This window comes from Oncorhynchus kisutch, linkage group LG22 (assembly GCF_002021735.2).
Source record: "Oncorhynchus kisutch isolate 150728-3 linkage group LG22, Okis_V2, whole genome shotgun sequence".
NCBI lineage: Eukaryota > Metazoa > Chordata > Actinopteri > Salmoniformes > Salmonidae > Oncorhynchus > Oncorhynchus kisutch.
Genome location: NC_034195.2, coordinates 21,748,880 through 21,770,898, shown reverse-complemented (window position 1 = coordinate 21,770,898; position 22,019 = coordinate 21,748,880). Strand labels below are relative to the sequence as shown.

The 22,019-nt window shown below is 41.2% G+C and overlaps 2 protein-coding genes across 2 annotated transcripts in view; one reads left to right on the top strand and one right to left on the bottom strand.

The window, feature by feature from the left end:
• cmip (c-Maf inducing protein) overlaps positions 1-5,189 on the top strand; it is a 39,967-nt gene extending 34,778 nt beyond the window's left edge. Inside the window, exon 21 of the mRNA XM_020456249.2 lies at positions 10-5,189. Within this exon, the coding sequence (XP_020311838.1) occupies positions 10-63 (54 nt within the window). The 3' untranslated portion in view covers positions 64-5,189. The remainder of the gene's footprint in view (positions 1-9) is intronic.
• A 2,280-nt stretch (positions 5,190-7,469) lies between these two features.
• On the bottom strand, positions 7,470-21,896 carry LOC109867688 (1-phosphatidylinositol 4,5-bisphosphate phosphodiesterase gamma-2-like). Its single transcript, XM_031802190.1, is given in 8 exon segments — positions 7,470-7,895; positions 7,978-8,145; positions 8,273-8,384; positions 8,505-8,629; positions 8,793-8,996; positions 10,089-10,260; positions 20,456-21,233; positions 21,377-21,896. Coding segments are annotated over 7 exon segments (1,464 nt in total). The 5' UTR covers positions 20,993-21,233; positions 21,377-21,896; the 3' UTR covers positions 7,470-7,749.
• Between the last annotated feature and the right edge of the window lie 123 nt (positions 21,897-22,019).

Genomic DNA, 22,019 nt, shown 5'->3' with positions numbered 1-22,019 from the left:
TCCTGTCAGGCCAAACTCCCTAATCTGACAGAGGTGGATGTCCGCTACACCGAGGCCTGGTGAACACATCCTGTGTGACATCACTAGAACACCAACTCCCACACCATCCAAACATGAGGATTACCTGATATCAACAGAACACTTAGTCTCTCTTACATCAACAACAAGAGGATCCTCTCCCATCTGTAGACGAGGACCTTTTTTTAAAAATCTGGAGGCGACATCAGAACGCCTGGACCTCTCTAGTAACATCATGTCAAGCGAGAATTACTATCTTTCTAGTGACATCATCAAAATACAAGGAGCTCCTTTTTAGCGTCATCATCAAAAAAGCAAGGACCCACTTTCTTGTGACACAAGGGACCTTATCTTTCTCTCTCATGTGTGGTTTCTCACTCAGTTCCTGTCCACATCCTATTTGCCCTCAATAGACTCCTCATAGATTTATTCAGTGTTGTGTCAAATGTACACAGAACACCCAAGTCAACAAATGGATCTTTCTCCCCTCCCTCTCTCCCACTCTCACTGAGGACCTTTATGTTTAAATGCACTCTTCCCTCCATTTACTGGGAGCTCTTCTATCCTTGTCTGATCAAGGTTAGAAAACCAGGTCACATTCCAGTACACTTTTGATATTGCCTCTAGTTCAATCCAAATGTAGCTCTAAAGATGTGTCCAATTTGTCATTTCGGTCTTGTTTTTTTAGTTTAGGTTCTTTCAGGTTCAGATTCTGGCCTTTCCAGTCCTTTATTGGGGATGAGGTGCTACCTCAAACAAAATAAAAATTGCAAGACTGTGCCTAATTCCTCATATGACACTCAATCAATTTTTATCAACTTGAATGAACATATTTTTCCAGACATCTCTACATTCATATATTGTGTGTGACATTTAAGCAGACATTTCAGGAGCTCTGCTCTGTGGTTGCAACACTATTAAAAGGAAGAAATGTTTCCTTTTAATTTGTGTTTTCAATGTACATAACTCCCATATTTAATAGAATGATTGTGTAGTAGGTGGTCTGGGACTGCCTTGTATTTATGATTTCTCCACTTCATATCCCTCTTTCTGCCTCCCATTATTTTCTCATATGTTAAGACACTTTCCAGGCATACCGCACTTGACTTTTGTCACACAATCAATCAAGATGTTGCCTAACATTCTTATCCATGCTGAGGCCTAAACTGAAGCCCTATGTGCACCTTGCATCAACCTCTCAATGTTGACTTTTTTGGCATGATGGTACAAGTTTTTCTAAAGATGAATATGGGATGCATTTTGATATTGGCTGTAGATATACAGGCCATGGTCATCCTTAGGAGTATTTTGTGATAAATGTCAGGAGTGAACAGACTCTGTAGAGGCAACAGCATGGTGTATAGATGACTCTGTTTTAAAAAAGCAGCACATAACCTGCCCAGAGTCTCTAGAATAAGACCTTTGTGGTTGGTCGGTCAGTACCAGAGTGGAAAGCCAAACCAAGTTCATTTCTGTTTCAATCAATTTTTTTTGTTGCCATACTGCACTTCAAAACACAAATATATTGTATCATACATCAGTACTATCTGATACAGTGGCATAGAATCACGTGGACTCCAACGTGCTAATCATTTGTTCATAGAGCCACATTTCTCTCTACTCTGACTAGGTCACCCTCTTTCCCTTTGCCCATCAAGCATGGAGAGAGGGCACTGTTTTGGAGTATGCTTACCCATTATGTAGTACATGTAGCTGGGGTAAAGTGTTTCATTCCTCGATCTTCATTTGGAATCATGAGAACACTTTCTGTTTGCATGGGCAATACCACCAGTTCTGAATAGTTTTCCTATGTCATTACCAAGGAATGTGATATTACAGCATTCAGGTATGTGGTAACATGGCCCACACAAACTGCAGAAGAGTTGTCCCTCTGTCTCTTCTGCTTTAGGTGGTTTTGACGAATCTGTTCCTTCTCTGTGCCCTTTCAGGGCGTCTCGTACACAATCGGAGCGTTATTCTGTATGCCCGACTCTGGTTCCCTCCACTTTTGTTTTGTCCAGAATGCTCAAGAATTCTTTCCGTTCAGTTTTGGCAGAACTTTCAGGACACAGTTGGACACCGTCCAATAAGATTTCAATGCTATGTTTATTTTGAGTGCCACAACAGTTCGGTGCACTAAATGTTGTTGTATATGGCCACCAGGCTTAGGACCTCATGCTGTCACATCCTGTATAATGTAAATACAAGTGTATATAATTTTCTGTCCCTCTCTATGTTCCCCTCCGCTCTGTGTTTCTCTTAGTCTCCCTGTTAGGGAGGCTGTTGCCTTCATCTTCAGGATGTGTGCGTGTGGTCATTACTTTAATTTTCACACAAAGTGCACTGTAATCTAACTTCCATTATGTTTTCATGGTAATTGTTATGGCAGATTTTTTTGTTGTTGTATTTGTTTCAACAGTTTGTTTGATTTGATCACTTTAATCAAATGTTTGTCATGTGTTTTGTATGTACAGTACCAGTCAAAAATGTGGACACCTACTTTCTTTTTACTATTTCTACATTTTAGAATAATAGGGAAGACATCAAACCTATGAAATAACACACATGGAATCATGTAGTAATCAAAAAAGTGTTAAAACAAATCTAAATATATTTGAGATTCTTCAAAGTAGCCACCCTTTGCCTTGATGACAGCATTGGACACTCTTGGCATTCTCTTAACCAGCTTCATGAGGAATGCTTTTTCCAACCGTCTTGAAGGAGTCCCCACATATTCTGAGCACTTTTTGGCTGCTTATCCTTCATGCTGCGGTCCAACTCATCCCAAACCATCTCAATTGGGTTGAGGTCGGGTGATTGTGGAGGTCATCTGATGCAGCACTCATCACACCTTTGTCAAATAGTCCTTACGCAGCCTGGAGGTGTGTTGGGTCATTGTCCTGTTGAAAAACAAATAATAGTCCCACTAAAGGCGAACCGGATGGGATGGCGTATAGCTGCAGAATGCTGTGGTAGCCATGCTGGTTAAGTGTGCCTTGAATTCTAAATAAATCACTGACCGTGTCACCAGCAAAGCACCATCACACCACCACCTCCATGCTTCACGGTGGCAACCACACATGCGGAGATCATCCGTTCACCTACTCTGCTTCTCACAACGACACGGCGGTTGGAATCAAAATTCTCAAATGTGGACTTGTCACACCAAAGGACCAGTCTAATATCCATTGTCGTGTTTCATGGCCCAAGCAAGTCTCTTATTATTATTAGTGTCCTTCAGTAGTGGTTTCTTTGCAGCAATTCAACCATGAAGGCCAGGTTTGCGCAATCTCCTCTGAACAGATGTGTCTGTTACTTGAACTCTGTGAAGCATTTTATTTGGGCTGCAATTTCTGAGGCTGGTAACTAATGAACTTATCCTCTGCAGCAAAGGTAATTCTGGGTCTTCCTTTCCCGTGGCAGTCCTCGTGAGAGCCAGTTTCATCATAGTGCTTGATGTTTATTGCGACTGCACTTGAAACTTTTGAAGTTCTTGATATTTTCCGGATTGACTGACCATGTTTGTCTTAGCTTATTTGAGCCGTTGTTGCCATGATATGGACTTGGTCTTTTACCAATAGGACTATCTTCTGTATACCACCTCTACCTTGTCACAACACAACTGATTGACTCAAATGCATTAAGGAAAGAAATTCCACAAATTTACTTTTAATAAGGCACACCTGTTAATTGAAATGCATTCAAGGTGACTACCTCATGGGGAAGCAGGTAGCCTAGTAGTTAGAACATCGGGCCAGTAACCGAAAGGTTACTAGATCGAGTCCCTGAGGTGACAAGGTAAAGATCTGTCGTTCTGCCCCTGAACAAGGAAGTTACTAGGCCGGCATTGTAAATAAGAATTTGTTCTTAACTGACTTGCCTAGTTAAATAAAGTGAAGCTGGTTGAGAGAAAGCCAAGTGTGTGCAAAGCTGTCATCAAGGGTTGCTACTTTGAAGAATCTAAAACATATTTTGATTTAGTTTAACTTTTTTTTTTACTACATGATTCCAAATCCGTTATTTCATAGTTTGGATGTCTACAATGTAGAAAATTGTATAGAAAAACCATTGAATGAGTAGGTGTCCAGACTTTTGACAGGTATATCAGCTGATGTTTTTTTATTTTAACTTTATTTTTTACGATTTTGAATATGAAAAGGGTCAGATCACTAGCTCTGCAGTCGCCCTACCCCCTTTGTCCATGGGTTACCACGATGTTCCGATCGAAGCGCAATGATGAGCAGTACATGTCGTAGACCAGCGACTGAATCACCTTTGTGTGATTACAGACCTTTTGTATTGCTGGAATACATTAGCGTGTGCACAAAATACTGTGTATAATGATATGAACATAGTATGTATGCCAGTGAGTTTACTGGTTACTGTACTGTTTGTACACTGGTGAGATACTGTGTGATAAGTGGAGAGATTCAATATGTGGAATTATTTTTTTGTAACCGTTGACAGAATCTGCTCTTGGACCATTTCTATTGATGTGGTAATAGTGGGTGGGGTGGAGGGGGGGGGGGGCAGTGGGAACATTTTTTATTTTTTTTTGTAGCCCTGATGCTCCTCTAGTTTTTAACATTTCAAATGTATAGTTAAAGAGGGAGACCTAGAGGTGGGAATGTGGAGGGTTTTATTACTGTAGAGGAAATTGTGATTGTTATTAAAAAATATATTAATTTGTTATATTGCTATCCTGTGGAGCTCACTGTGCTTTGCTTGGGTTTATGTCTCCTCTTCTCCCTAATTCCCTCTCTTCTCATTCCTCTCTATCCAGAGGTGATATTACCTGTTCTAATTTTTGGGGAATTTGTAAAGATTTTTCATTAGAATTTGTGACTGCGGCTTGAGTCTTAATGTGGTTGACAGCGGGGTGCCTGCTGCTGTGGCCCCCCGCTGGCTCAGTCATGGACATAAACTAGGTTTCCCATGATTCCTGTAATTTTTGCAGATCAAACGCTGCCCTCATTTTCTCTTGTCTGTGTTATCTGCTTCTACAGCTGGGTTATTGCTGCTCTGTGGCTGTTGTAATACAAATACAAGACCTTCTGCAGCTGGGTTACTGCTACTCTGTGGCTGTTGTAATACAAGACCTTCTACAGGAAAATAAGAACTATGATGTGAAATCATTTCAATCAAAATAAACTGTCTGAATATGTTTCAAATGTGAGTGCTGCATAGTTATTTATAGGATCACTGTAAATTTCACTGGGATGTCAAACATCCCATAGTTAAACCTCATAAAATGAAGTCAAGCTAGTCAGCAGAGGTCATGTTTTGACAAAATGATGCAGAGGAACCCTAAACAAAAATATAAACAAAGGATTATCAAAGCAACATAATTAAAATGTTGGAAAATAAAGGTGCTCTACGCAACAATTCGACCTGCAAATAGCCCTTTTGTCTGATATCAGTAGTTAAGAAATGCATTTGTTGAAAGGAAAACGTAAGAAAAGAAACAATTTACAGGTAACACTAATTCCTGCCCATGCAGGTACTTTTCAGCTGTATTCTTCAAAAACCTCAGAGAAATTGTACTTATTTCAATGCTGCATAGTGCACCTTTCACTGTTCATCTGATTTATCTATTCATTAAAAAAAGAAAACATATGCAAAGGAAAAAATATATATATATATATATAATATACAGTGCCTTGCGAAAGTATTCGGCCCCCTTGAACTTTGCGACCTTTTGCCACATTTCAGGCTTCAAACATAAAGATATAAAACTGTATTTTTTTTGTGAAGAATCAACAAGTGGGACACAATCATGAAGTGGAACGACATTTATTGGATATTTCAAACTTTTTTAACAAATCAAAAACTGAAAAATTGGGCGTGCAAAATTATTCAGCCCCCTTAAGTTAATACTTTGTAGCGCCACCTTTTGCTGCGATTACAGCTGTAAGTCGGGTGTATGTGGGGTATGTCTCTATCAGTTTTGCACATTGAGAGACTGACATTTTTTCCCATTCCTCCTTGCAAAACAGCTCGAGCTCAATGAGGTTGGATGGAGAGCATTTGTGAACAGCAGTTTTCAGTTCTTTCCACAGATTCTCGATTGGATTCAGGTCTGGACTTTGACTTGGCCATTCTAACACCTGGATATGTTTATTTTTGAACCATTCCATTGTAGATTTTGCTTTGTTTTGGATCATTGTCTTGTTGGAAGACAAATCTCCGTCCCAATCTCAGGTCTTTTGCAGACTCCATCAGGTTTTCTTCCAGAATGGTCCTGTATTTGGCTCCATCCATCTTCCCATCAAGTTTAACCATCTTCCCTGTCCCTGCTGAAGAAAAGCAGGCCCAAACCATGATGCTGCCACCACCATGTTTGACAGTGGGGATGGTGTGTTCAGGGTGATGAGCTGTGTTGCTTTTACGCCAAACATAACGTTTTGCATTGTTGCCAAAAAGTTCAATGTTTGGTGTGTCTCCCAGGTGGCTTGTGGCAAACATTAAACAACACTTTTTATGGATATCTTTAAGAAATGGCTTTCTTCTTGCCACTCTTCCATAAAGGCCAGATTTGTGCAATATACGACTGATTGTTGTCCTATGGGCAGAGTCTCCCACCTCAGCTGTAGATCTCTGCAGTTCATCCAGAGTGATCATGGGCCTCTTGGCTGCATCTCTGATCAGTCTTCTCCTTGTATGAGCTGAAAGTTTAGAGGGACGGCCAGGTCTTGGTAGATTTGCAGTGGTCTGATACTCCTTCCATTTCAATATTATCGCTTGCACAGTGCTCCTTGGGATGTTTAAAGCTTGGGAAATCTTTTTGTATCCAAATCCAGCTTTAAACTTCTTCACAACAGTATCTCGGACCTGCCTGGTGTGTTCCTTGTTCTTCATGATGCTCTCTGCGCTTTTAACGGACCTCTGAGACTATCACAGTGCAGGTGCATTTATACGGAGACTTGATTACACACAGGTGGATTGTATTTATCATCATTAGTCATTTAGGTCAACATTGGATCATTCAGAGATCCTCACTGAACTTCTGGAGAGAGTTTGCTGCACTGAAAGTAAAGGGGCTGAATAATTTTGCACGCCCAATTCTTCAGTTTTTGATTTGTTAAAAAGTTTGAAATATCCAATAAATGTCGTTCCACTTCATGATTGTGTCCCACTTGTTGTTGATTCTTCACAAAAAAATACAGTTTTATATCTTTATGTTTGAAGCCTGAAATGTGGCAAAAGGTCGCAAAGTTCAAGGGGGCCGAATACTTTCGCAAGGCACTGTATATATGTGCAATCACCTCTCCTACAGAGGTATGTCACACATTATCTCTCTTTTGGCATTGGCTTTGAAAGACTGAAGCTTGGGAGGCAACCCCACAGGCTCAGGATTAGCTGACCTCAGGAATATAATTTACTGTTGATTTCTTTTCCTGAATCCTAGGACAGAGCAGAGGACCAGACAAGAGCGAATTAATGTATGCCCATTATGACATTTTATTGTAACATGAAAGGAGCATAACTCTGCCTACTTCTGTTTGCAAGTGTCTTGGATCTTCTATGTTTTTCATTGGTGCTGAACTCTCATGAGGTCATTGCGGAGCTGTGGGGGGTCGGAGCTCTGCTGGCTGGCGTGGGTGTCGTACAGGAAAAGCTTGTTGCTTAGCTCCGCCTGCCTCCTCCGCAGTTGGCTAGTTGATGAGTATAGCTCCTCTGCTTCTGAATGGCACAGGCTCACCATCCAGACACACAAACACCACCAGTAACTCACATCAAAGGCTGTTTCCAGTCAACATGCAGTGTGTGTGTGTGTGTGTGTCTCACCTCCACCTGCTGCACGTTGATGTAGACTAGTAAAGAAGCTAGCTCTATGCTGTCATTGAAACCATTTTTCAGAGGAACTGAACGGTGCCCTAAGAGACAGAGAACAGTGTGTTAATGTGTAAACGAGGAGCCTATGGGTTCGTGCACCGCATATTAGTGTGTGGATCCTACCTGAGTGGATGCCCTTCACAGGGAAGGTAGCCTGAGCCAGGAAGTTTGGGTCTGAGAACATGTCCTCCTCATTCACCACGAAGCGCAGGAAGGTGAGCTCTGGCTCATGCACTAGGAAAGTCACTGGCTCTGGAGGGGCCTTCCACACTGGGTTCAGCCCATTGTCACCTGAACAAGTCCAGTTACCAACATAAATAAATACACAATCCTCTTTGAGACAACACACAGAAACTGAGTTTCTTTAATTAGCTGGAAAGTAATTCCATCCACTCCAACCCCCGCTCCCACTCCTTACGAGAGAGAACTGTCTTAAACGTTTTGTCCTCTGTGTGTCCACACAGCTCCGTCTCTACAAAAGAGCTGGCGATGCTACGGCCTGGCTTCGGCAGGTGTCTGGCAGCTAGCACCTACAGGCGGCAGCACAACAGATTCAGTGCTCAACAGTAACCAGTTTGTTTACCATGTGAAAGATTATCAGGGATATGTCATTGTAAATAAATAATTCTGGACAATGAGGAGAGCCTTACTCTGACAGTAAGGGTGAACTTGACTTTCCTCTTCTCCAGCTGTGGATCATAGCTGTCAGAGCACAACATTTCTGTCTGTTGACTGTATGTGGACTGAAGAGGGCACTGTTGAGTTGAGTATTTATCTGGAAACACAAACAAATGATTACCACTGGTATGCCGAGAAAGCAAATTTTTCATCTCTGTGAACACAATTCAGGAGGCACTCACTCTCTAGTTTAGGTCTACTTTACACAGAATACTAGTTATCTCATTCCTCCATATTTAACACATGCTTGTCAAACCCACCTGCAATCTGAAAGTTGAGCGCCACCATGTGGCAGCCGCAGGCCCACAGAGGGTTAGGGTCGTAGTTGGATGAGTCCACACGTTGGCCCTTGGGGTAGATGCGGCTCAAGGCCTTGCGGTTATACCTCAGGAAGTCTGGAGTTCTGTTTTTGGCCGGGGTCTTGTTCTCCACGAAGGAGCGGATCTCTTTGTAGCAATATTTCACTGTGGGGACATGGTTGGGAATGGGCAGACTGAGTTTGATCAGACCAATACGAATATTTGTTTATTTATTTGGATCCTGTTTCCCAGCTGCTACTCTTCCTGGGGTCCACCACATTTGATTGTTGTGGAGAGTGACTTATTCTGGTAGTAATCATAAGAGTGTGAGTTAAGAGTAGATTGTATTTCATTTGAAAACACAAATGTGAAATCTTTCAATGTGTATTGCAGTGCATGTCATACAGTGGCGGCTCCTTAGAGGAGGTAGGGGAGGACTATCCTACTCAGTGAATTTCAGATAAATAAAAAGTGAAACAAAAAATGTTATCCTTTTTTTTTGAAAAAACTATACTAAACATATTCCTGTCACCAAATAACTGATTGAAACACACTGTCTTGCAAAGAAGGTCTAGAGTAGCATGGTGTAGGCGCAGCTATTTTCCGTCCTCGTTTGGGTACACCCCCTTCCATAGACTAACACAGTAATTATGACAACTTCCGAAGGACGTCCTCCAACCTATCAGAGCACTTTTCGTATGAACCAACATATTGCCCATCCAATCAAATTAATCTAGTACTGAAAGCATAAACTACAGCTAGCTAGCACTGCAGTGCATAACGTGTGGTGAGAAGTTGACTCAGAGAGAAAGACAACAGTTGAACAGTTTTTAACAAATTTATTTATTTAAAAATGAAGGAGAAGGAGCAGAGAGAGAGAGAAAGCTAGCTATATATATTTTTTAGTTTCACTTATTTAGCTAATGCAGCTAATTTAGCCTTCTCAACAACCTGAGAGGAATGCTATTTATGTTAGCTAGCTGGCTATCCAACACTGCAACTCTTCCAAGTCAAGGTCAGCTTTCGGGTTTCATTTATTTATTGCCACGGGGGCCCGCCAGTGTAACTGCTGAACTGTTTGCTGTATACCGTACAGTGTGATTGTACACATGGATTGGATTTTGGATTTAGTAACAAGTTAGTTCTAGTTTGTTGACTATAACATTAATATGGTGGCAACAATGTAGGCTGTGTAGCTGTTAGCGGTTATGGTATGAAGGTTTGTCTTGGTCAGGGTGGTATGGCTGAGGATCATACCAAAGTGGTCCTTCTCCTTGCTGCGAGGCTGGCAGTACACCACCAGGTCAGACATCTTAATGGCGACCTCTTCACTCTTCTCCACCTCCTCCTGCTGCTTGATCTGTAGGACAGAAAACACACAGCAGCTTCCTGTCAGCATGACATCACTGAATACGCTGGGCTGAGCACCCTTAAAATGGAAGATATAATTATTTCATAGCCTCTTAACTATAGATATAGATAGATTATATATAATATTATGATACTGGCCTCTAACTTCTTGTTGTGCTGCTTGGTGATCTCTCTCTGGGTGATGTCCCAGGCCACCTGGTACCACTCAAACAAGTCTTCCAGCGACTCAGCCGCAAAGTCAAACTGTATTTTACTGTCATAATCACTCAAGTGTCATGACATGGGACTCCCCATTCTTTCCCGATCTCACTGAGAAGAGAAATGGATGGAGGAAACATAGGAAAGAGCGAGTTGAATATTTACTATGTGCAATGTCCTGTAATAGAATACAGAGTGTTGTGTTTGGGTACAGGATTAAGCTGTGTTTATGTGATGTACAGTAAATTGTATATTTAGCCAGTGTATGGTGTGGAGGTTTAAAACGATCCCTTTGGACTTGTGCAGTTGTGTGTCCTGTTGATATGTGATATGGGCAGTCAGTGTGATGAGCATGTTGCTGTGTGGAAGGACTGGGTGCTTTGGTATGTAGTGTGTTTCTCATGTGAAGACAGCATGTTTTATGAATAGATTATGGGCTCTATTCAATCCGTAGCGCTGAAGACCTGCTTTATAGCATGATTAACAATTAGAAGCAATGTTCCGGCGGTCACAGAGACTGCATTCACGGCAAACGCTGCATGTGTCGGCGCAAACGGAAATTACCTTTACATTTAGATCGCGCAAATCTGTAGTGTGTTTGACAGTATGTAAAATGGATGTAATAGAAATACTGTACTCACAAACGTTACCCTTGGAAATGTCAACAACTCATTTTCACCTATCCCCCAAAGGATTGTCCTCCATGACCCGTAAGACAAATATGTACACTGTAGAGTTCTAAATGTATACTGGTATGTTAACACACAGGCAGAACTGGATGCAATCTTGAAACACAAGATACAGATAACTGCCAAAATAAAGGAAACACCAACATGAAGTGTCTTAATAGGGCATTGGGCCTCCACAGGTCAGAACAGATTCAATAGATCTTGGCATTGATTTTACAAGTGTCTGAAACTCTATAGTAGAAATGCGACCCCATTCTTCCATGAGAAATTCCACTTTAAATCTTCAACATACTTCTGACTTATAGTTACTTATTAATGGGATTTACGAAGCAAGAGTCTCCACTTTAAATCTTCAACATACTTCTGACTTATAGTTAGTTATTAATGGGACTTACGAAGCTAGAGTCTCCACTTTAAATCTTCAACATACTTCTGACTTATAGTTAGTTATTAATGGGACTTACGAAGCAAGAGTCTCCACTTTAAATCTTCAACATATTTCTTATTATTGTTATTATTTAACACTAGGGATTCACCGATATGCATCGGTCCCGGTTCAAATGTTTAAGATATGAATGCATCAGTCCGTGGGAGCCCAAACCGATCCAAATGAAGCATGCATCGGTCAGTAAACCGATTCAAACGTTACGAAGGATATTTAAAATATAATCAAAGCCTACTGGATGACAACTTGTTTTTAACCAAGACAGAATAATTTATAACGGACATTTTCCTACATAACATAGGTGCAGAAGATCCCCTTATTGTATCGGACACTTTTAAATGTGCCTTTAGAGGCAATGCAATTCAATACTCATCTTTCAAACAAAAACTATTTAGGTAGTAATAAAAAAAACTGGACCATAAAGGCACAGAATAAGTTACTGGAAAAACAAAAAGAACTGAAGGAACTTATTCAAGAAATATACAAAATAAAGCAAACTAGATGGAATATGGAGAAAAAAATGCACAAAATAATGTTTTTATTTTCAACATAGAAATGCTTACAGAAAAAACTTACAGAAACGTGTTACAAATGATGGCGTCATCCATGATTCACCAAACGATATTTTGAAAGAGGAAGGAAAGTACTTAAAGCATATGTTTTCATTATAGTCGCCATCTCTACTAACTGAAGTTAATTGTAAGAATGCTTTATTTATTAATAGTGTAAAATTAACAGCTGTACCGAAAGATTCATGTCAAGGCCAAATTACAGAATAGGAACTTCTTGATGCAATTAAAGTCTTTAAGTCGGGGAAAACTCCAGGACTGGATGGCATACCAGTAGAGATATATCAAACCTTTTTTTTATGTACTCAGAGGTCTGTTATTAGCATGCTTTAACCACTCCTATAAAAATGGTAGACTATCAGATACCCAGCATGAAGGTCTGATTTCACTATACTGAAACAGGGCCCAGGTTGTAAACATAAAGATCCAGTCCACCTAAAAAACTGAAGACCCCTTATAGTTCAGTGTGTTGTGATGCCAAAATTCTAGCAAAATGCATGTTATTCATTATAATCAAACAGGTTTTACATGGACGATACATTGTAGATAATATAAGACAAGTTCTGGAAACAACAGAACACTATGAAAAATCTGGGAAACCAAACCTGGTATTCATAGCTGATTTTGAAAAGGTCTTTGATAAAGTACAACAAAAATGTGTGTATAAATACCTGGACTACTTTAATTTGGGAGAATCTCTTATACAATGGGTTAAAGTTATGTATAGTAACCCCAGGTGTAAAATAATAAATAATGGCTACTTCTCAGAAAGTATTAAATTGTCAAGAGGAGTAAAACAGGGTTGTCTGCTAGTGGCATATATATGTACTAGGTGTCATTGTACGCTGACGACTCATATTTTCTTTTAAATCCACAATTTGGATCCCCGGACAGTCTCATAGAGGAGCTAACCTCTATGACCTCTCTCTAACCTCTCTAGATTACAATCAAACTATGAAAGGTGTACCAAATTATGTATTGGATCGCTAATAAATAAATAAAAAGTTTTCACATTAATGTGTAGTTTACCAATAAAAATGGTCTGACTGTTAAGTGGACATACACGGTATTCATATCCCAAAATAAATAAATGATCTCACTATAATACATTTGAATAGAAAGTTAGCAAAAATAGATAAGATCTTGCTACCATGGAGAGGTAAATAACTGTATATTTGTGGGGAAATTATTTCAGTCATTCAAAAGTTATACTTAAATCCAAACTGGTTTTCCAGGAGAATGCTAAGAAAGACTCACTCAGCGTTCAAATTCCAACCTTTACTTTCAGTTATTTGAAAATTAAATAATCTCCAAAAGATCTCTATTTTGTTTTTAAAGCCATAGAAATCTGGTTGCAATTTCAGTTTAATCCACCAGAAAATACATAACAAATATAACAATACATATTATGGTTAAACTCGAATATACTAATTGACAGAAAAAAACATTAAAAAATACATATGTATTTTGTTTAGTGATATCATAAATAGGACTGGTGGAGTTACAGTATGTCACACATGCAGCTAACAAAAACACATGGAAATGTCTGCTCTATGCAAAATTACCACCAACGGATTGATGCATTACATCAAAAATAGAGGAGGCAAGTGGAAGAGGGAGAAGATAAATAAAAAGCATAAATTGTCCCCACCACTAATCTGATAGTGGGGTGGTAGGTGCTCAGTCTTCCCTATGACTCAACTCAGGTAAACACACACACACAATTGTATAGAATCGCATCAATTCGTTCCCCTAATCAAACCAAATCTCACGGAATCTTTTCAAACTGAAATGTATCGTTCCTATATTGTTTCAGAGCCCATGTATCTATCTAGATGCGTATCAAATTGTTCATGAAAGGGAGAGATGCACATCCCTATTCAGGCACGCTACTCCTTACACAGTTTAAGCTAGAAACACCGTTCAAACTGTAAAACGTGTTGACTGGTCTGGTTTGAGTTGCTTGTGTTCAACTTTTATACTTTTAAAACTATTAAGCTTTTTGTCCTTTTTGATGTCCATCTTCATTCACTTTCATGGGACTTATAGCAACATAAAGGTCCCATTGTGAAAAAATGACTTCCAACATTTAATTCACTGTAAATGCAATAATGAAGCTTTTGACACAAATTAGCTACTTTGACCACTTTGCCCCAAAAATTGATAAAAAGTTACAGGGTATGAAATCTTCTTCTATTTCTCTGCTATTCAAATACGAAATCGGATCAAAAATATATTCTACCGATTACAGTTTTTTCCAACTGCTGACACACAAAATCTTTTCATGTCACACGATTTTTGAAACCTCTCACTCAAAGTGCAAAACTACACACCAAATATCCAAAACCATAAGCTATTTCTCAGCCTTTGACTCAGTTGTCAATTGCATAAAACACCTTTTTCAAAACACTACACACAATTCTCTACCTAAAACACAAAAATCTAACAGGAAGTGACTTGCTTTCCTTTTCCAAACACAACCAATCAAAATGCTACACTTATTCACCAGGTCACACACACACTCCTCACATGTACAAACACTAATAGCTTAACGGATCACTAACCAATCATTGCTTTACTGTAGTATAGGCCTATAAGTAGGTCAAAGGTCAGATTACCTATTTTGAACTATGGATGCCAACAATGGACAGAGAGCAAGAGGAGTAGGAGGGAGAGGAAGAAGAGGACGAGGGCAAAGAAGAGAAGGAAGGAGAGCCATCTCTGATGAGATTAGGGCAACACTTGTTGATCATGTGATCAACCACGGTTTGACCATGAGAGAGGCTGGACTGAGAGTCCAGCCCAACTTGAGTCGATTTACAGTGGCGTCCATAATTCGAACCTTCAGAAATGAGAACAGGTATGCAACTATCTAATGACTATTTTAGCATTACAGTAATGTACTGTAAAATACGTATGACTGCATAGTATTGCATAAACATTTGTAACTCTAACCATTTACTGCACTGCACTGAATGAATGAGGTTGGTTATCATGCTGTACTACATTTTTTGTACATTGTTTACAGTTCCTATGCTGAACACATACTGTGTTTGAATTCTGTACAGAGTGGAAAGGCAAAGACATCATGGAGGACGAGGACGCTTGTTTACAGATGTACAAGAGACTGCTATTATAAATATGGTTTTGGCCAACAATGCAATTAGGTTTCGCGAGATAAGAGAGCATATCTTGAATAATGACACCATATTTAACAACATCAATGCTGTAAGCCTGTCGACCATACAACGCATCCTCCAACGGCACCGAGTGACGATGAAACAACTTTACAAGGTGCCATTTGAGAGAAACTCTGACAGAGTCAAGAATATGTGACATGACTTTGTAGAGATATGTATGCAACACTACTTCCAGTACTTCAGACATACCATATTTACTCATCTCTATATCCTTTTGTCTGTTACAGAGAGTATTGGAGCTGGATGGTGCTTACAGTGTACTTGTTACCCCTCTCAGCAGATTACTTTCACTGTAGAACATTGTATTGAAATGTAGATATAAGCCTATGAAAGACCAAAGAGCTTTAGATTTAGAACAACAGTGTTTACATGGTATATCCAAAAATGTACTATTATGAAAGCAGTGTTTGCCATTTGATGCAAATGCTTCATTCTGACATGTGTTTATGGCATTTTGAATGCAGTGTTACATTTTGAAGGAGATGTGAGGCATTTTGCATTTTGTGTGTGCAGTTTTGGGAATTGTGTGTAGAGTTTTGAAAAAAGGAGACCGTTTTGAAAACGTGTGTAAGCAGTTGGAAAAAACTGTAAACTATACAGCTGTTTTACTAACGGCATCAACCAAATTTCCTGTAACTTTTTATAAACAACTTACTTTTTGACCACTTTAACAAAAAGTTAGACAGAAAGTAAGATTGTATGAAATCTTCCTCTACTTCTCTGCTATTCAAATCGAAACAATAATATATGCTACAAATGTAAAGGTACAGCTGTTTTAGTAACCACATAAATTAAAATCCCAACTTTTTTCCGAACAACTGAAATATGTACAACTTTTGCAACACTTTAGACAACAACTTAGAGGGCATATTGGTCTACATTTTTGCTATTCACATCTGGATTCAGAACATAATTATCTACAACCAATCAAACGTTACAGCTACTTGTCAGCGTTTAGAGTGAAAAAAGTAGCTAGCTAAGTCAGCTAACAGCACTCCCATGTCTCATTGAGCAGCCCAAACTGAGCCGTTGCTATGGATACTCACACAGGCAGAGGAGCGAATGGGGCAGTGCAGGCAAAAATGATGAGGGTGATTGAATTTAGAACAATATTGTAATGATGATGAAGAATTGTGAACACCAAGAAACCAGCTATAAGGAGGCAGCTAAGGCAACAGTGCATCGTCCTCCTTCTCAGGATTGTGCCCGGTGCTCTTTATAACGCAACTGGCTAGTTTGTCTGTCTGTAAAGAGAAGGGCTGCTCTGACTGGATAGAGCGAAGCTGTCTCCCTTTACTCCTTTCATATTTCACCCGATCACATCTCATCGCATGTTTCAGTCTGATCATGTAGCCTGCTGTTACTATGATAAATCAATAGGCAATGATCTTTTCTAGCAAGCTATCAACAAGCGAAGCGAGAGTAGGGAAAGAAGAAGAAACACTGATGTGCATTGTCACACCCCTAATAACAATACAATAGATCAGGAGTGTCAAACCAGTGGATGCTGCTGAGGGGAGGAGGGCTCATAACAATGTCTGGAATGGAGCAAATGGAATGGCATCATCAGCTGTATATTAAAGGTCCCACAGTTGACAGTGCACGTCAGTGCAAAAACCAAGCCACAAGGTCAAAGGAATTCTCCATAGAGCTCAGAGACAGGATTGTGTTGAGGCACAGATCTGGGGAAGGGCACCAAAAAATTCTGCATCATTGAAGGTCCCCAAGAACACAGTGGCCTATCATGGATCCCCCCCCCCCCCCCCCCTAACAAAGTACTGAGTAAAGGGTCTGAATTTTGTGATATTTCAGTTTTTTTCTAAAAACTTGTTTTCGCTTTGTCATTATGGGGTATTGTGTGTAGCTTGATGAGGGAATGTTTTTCAAATCCATTTTAAAATAAGGTTGTAACGTAACAAAATGTGGAAAAAGTCAAGGGGTCTGAATACTTTCTGAATGCACTGTATTTGATACCATTCCATTTATTCCAAACTCATTCCATATGGCCTAGTGTCTGCAGGTTTTGTTTTTTCCTTTCAATTAGGCCCTAGACAACCAGGTGTGAGGAGTACCTTACTAATTAGCGGCCTTAATTCATCAATCAAGTACAAGGAAGGAGCGAAAACCTGCAGACACTTGGCCCTCCATGGAATGAGTTTGACACCTGTGCGGTAGATGTATTTGATGCGTAGTCTGAAGGGGAAAACGTGTTTGTTTTTTGTTGCGTGTGAAAACTTTCAGTTTTGACATGCAACATTTTAATTCGAGTTGTGTAGCCTGTTCAGTCAGTCAGCATTAGTGATTCGTATTTTCCTGAAATGTTTGGGAAACGGCACATGAATGCAACCATCCGTTTGTGTGTGTGTGTGTGTGTGTGTGTGTGCGATGCACGTGTATTTCTACACTTTATGTAGCCATTAACGATGATGCTAATGTAAACTGTCCTTCCAAAAATCTTTCTCAAATAAATGTTAACTACAAAGTCGCCTATAGGCCTACATGGCAGAATGATGTCATGATTATTTACATCAATCTAGTTGCCCTTTGTTTTGCAAACTCTGCAATCACATTAGCACCATGCAAAATACTGATCACTCCTCCTACCAGATCCTTTGTCTCAGATTTGATATTGTTGAACACTTCCTCAAAAAAGTTGGCAGGGAAAAATAGCTGCAGTTTTCCTCCATAGTCCCCTTTCCACCTGTAGGGAGCACCAGACAGAGGTTTGTATGTTCCTAATCTGACGTGTGTGTGTTCTTGGGCCTCTCCATCCATCACTGTCTTTGGACACATTGTGGATCAGAGCCCCCTTGCAGAAGCTTACTCAGTTCATCAGGTCTCATGGGTCTGTAGTCGTACGCTTTAACTGTGCTCTTAGGCTTGTGGTGTTACAGATACAGTATATCAACAGGTAGATGCATACATTAATACACATACAAACACACTGCATTTGAAATTGCTTGAGAAAATCTATAAAAATTACCTCAATTTAGGGAAACATGTTAAAGGGATACTTCGGGATGTTAGCAATGAGGCATGCTAGAAGATACCCATAGACTTCCACTAATTGTGATAATTCTAGTTAGCAATTGTGCTTGCGATAGTTAGCAACTTCCTTGAAAATGCAAGAAAATACATCAAATGGTATCCATGAGTTAATTTGACTCTGGGAAGTAGATACATTGGCGAAATCCCAAAGGAATCCTTTAACATAATGTGAGCCTACCAGTGATGGCTCCATTTCATTTATAGTGAGGCGCAGTCTCTCTCCTACTCAGACGAACCATTGCAAACACATCAGTAAACATACTCTATTTAACTTTCCCACCCCCAGTAGTCCAGTGTCTAGCCCCCTTTCTCCCTCCCCCCTCCCTCTGCCCTCCTCCCGTCCCCATTATACACTGAACCAAATTATAAATGCAATATGCAACAATTTCAACTATTTCGCTGAGTTACAGTTCATATAAAGAAGTCAGTCAATTTAAATTAACTCATAAGGCCCTAATCTATGGATTTCACAGACTGGGAATACTGTTGATTACAGATACCTGTAAAAAGAAAGGCAGGGGCATGGGTCAGAAAACCAGCTTTTGACCACCACTTGCCTCATGCAGAGTGACACATCTCCTTTGCACAGAGTTGAACAGGCTGTTGATTGTGGCCTGTGCAATGGTGTCCCACTCCTCTTCGATGGCTGTGCGAAGTTGCTGGATATTGGCGGGAACTGGAATGCACTGTTGTACACATCGATCCAGAGCATCCCACACATGCTCAACGGATGGCATGTCTGGTGAGTATGCAGGCAATGGAAGAACTGGGACATTTTCAGCTTCCAGGAATTTTGTAAAGATCCTTCCGACATGGGGCCGTGCATAATCATGCTGAAACATGAGGTGATGGCAGCGGATGAATGGCACGACAATGGACCTCAGGATCTCGTCACAGTATCTCTATGCATTCAAATTGCCATCGATAAAATGCAATTGTGTTCATTGTTCGTAGTTTATATATAACGCCACCATGGGGCACTCTGTTCACAACGCTGACATCAGAAAAACGCTCGCCAACACGACGCCATACATCCTGGCTGCCATCTGCCCGGTACAGTTAAAACTGATTCATCCATGAAGAACAGACTTCTCCAGCGTGCCAGTGGACATTCAGATGAAGCATTATCCAACTGAAGTCGGTTACGACGCCAAACTGCAGTCAGGTCAAGACTCTGGAGAAGACATCAAGCAGGCAAATGAGCTTCCCTAAGACAGTTTCTGATAACTTTAAAAAAAAGTTTTCTCCCCAATTTCGTGGTATCCAATTGTTTTAGTAGGTACTATCTTGTCTCATCGCTACATCTCCCGTACGGGCTCGGGAGAGACGAAGGTTGAAAGTCATAGGTCCTCCAATACACAAAAAGCCGCACTGCTTCTTAACACAGCGCCATCCAACCCGGAAGCCAGCCGCACCAATGTGTCGGAGGAAACACCGTGCGTCCGGCAACCTTGGTTAGCGCACCCAGCCCGCCACAGAAGTCGCTGGTGCGCGATGAGACAAGGATTTCCCTACCGGCCAAACCCTCCCTAACCCGGGCGACGCAGTACAGCGCCCTTAACCACTGCGCCACCCGGGAGGCCTCAGTTTCTGATAGTTTGTGCAGAAATTCTTCGATTGTGCAAACCCACAGTTTAATCAGCTATCCGGGTGGCTGGTCTCAGACGATCCCACAGGTGAAGAAGCCGGATGTGGAGGTCCTGGGCTGGCATGGTTATACGTGGTCTGTGGTCGGGCGGCCGGTTGGATTTACTGCCAAAATCTCTAAAACGACATTGGAGGCGGCTTATGGTAGAGAAATTAACATTAAATTCTCTAGCAACAGCTCTGGTGGAAATTCCTGCAGTCAGCATACCAATTGCACGTGGCCTTCTATTTATTGCCCCCAGAAAAAGGTACACCTATGTAATGATCACGTGGTTTAATCAGCGTCTTCACATGCCACACCTGTGAGGTGGATGGATTATCTTGGCAAATAAGAAATGCTCACTAACAGAGATGCAAACAAATTTGAGCACAAAATAAGCTTATTGTGTGTATGGAACATTTCTGGGATCTTTTATTTCAGCTCATGAAACATGGGACCAATACCTTACATGTTGCTTTTATATTTTTGTTCAGTGTACATCTCTCCCAACCTTCCCCCTTTCCCTTTGTTTCTCGCTGCCCCCGATCTCTCCTCATCCCTCTCTCTCACTGTGCTGAAGCGGCTGACCAGTTCCGGTGTGACAGGGTAGCGTAGTTTGATCTTGCGATACAGTGGCTTCTTTCGGAAGTAGTTGACCAGCTCCACCAGGCTCTGGAACTCAATGGTGGATCCCAGCATGTACATAGAGCCATCCTTCTGAATACGACAGTGTTTGACCTTCCCATCACCTCTGAAGGTGATGGCGTAGGAGTCGCCATCCTCTCTCTGTCTGATGAGGAAGGCTCCGTCCCAGGGCACAGCCTCAGTGAGGCACAGGTCAAAGTCGTGGCAGCGGAGAGGCATTTCACGATAGTGCTGGATCAGTGAGTACACACTGGGGAGTGCAGGTTATCAGTCAGTAAGTAGAAGGTGTCCTCCCTCTGAGCCAGAGCGGACACGACAGTGCTGGACCCTCCCACTGCGCCTACAGTATAACACTCCAAAAACAAACATCAGCACAGCAGAGTATTACACACAGTACACACATACTGAAGATGTCAGTAGAGCTGCAGCCAAGCTGGCGTACCAGAAGGAGAGAGTGAAGTCAGTCACAAAGATGTCACTTTCTCGGACCAGGAAGGTGCCATCCCTGCCTCCCGACTCAGCACAGAACTCCTGCAGCAGCCTCTGTTGTCTGCCTCCCCTCACTCCTCCTACCATGGAACCAGGCCTCTGACGTGTGGAGCTCTGGGGACTACAGCAGGAAGGGAGGGAGGGAGGTTTGGAAGAAAGGTAGGCTGATGAGAGCGAGAGGAGTACAATAATGAAAGAGTAATAATTAAATACAGTGACAATAATCATTGGTTTACTACTATTACAATATTCTCCCTTGTTAACCTTCCTGGGCTCCTCGTCCTCTTCCTCTGCGGAGTAAAGAGCTTGTCATCTGAAATCACACAGTAGCGCTTGTTCCATCGCTATGGGTGGACAAACAGGAACAATGTCAGAGCAGTCGTCAATGGCAACCATCACAACAACAATATACACAAACAGCACTAACAATGCTTAGTCATGAAACAAATATACAACCTACTTCCTGAACCAAATACTGTAAGCTTACCGATTTCTAAGGAACCATATCATGGTAAGGCTGCCTCTAAGTGACCTGGTCTACTGGGTCCCAGATGTATGGAGCAGAGTTGTTTTGTGAGGGTGTATTCTTTCTGTGATACTCCTGCACTGCCTGGTGAATTCTCAGGCATCTCCTGGGTTGTGTTCATTAGGGCACAACCCTGCACCTTGGTTGCAGCTACACCTCAGTTGCAGCTGGGAGACTAGTCAGGATCGAGGGAAAGATTAACGTATCTAAGTACAGAGAGATCCTTGTAAAAAACCTGCTCCAGAGCGCTCAGGACCTCAGACTGGGGCGAATGTTCACCTTCCAAGAGGGCAACGACCCTAAGCACACACCCAAGACAACGCAGGAGTGGCTCCGGGACAAGTCTCTGAATATCCTTGAGTATATCCCGGACTTGAACCT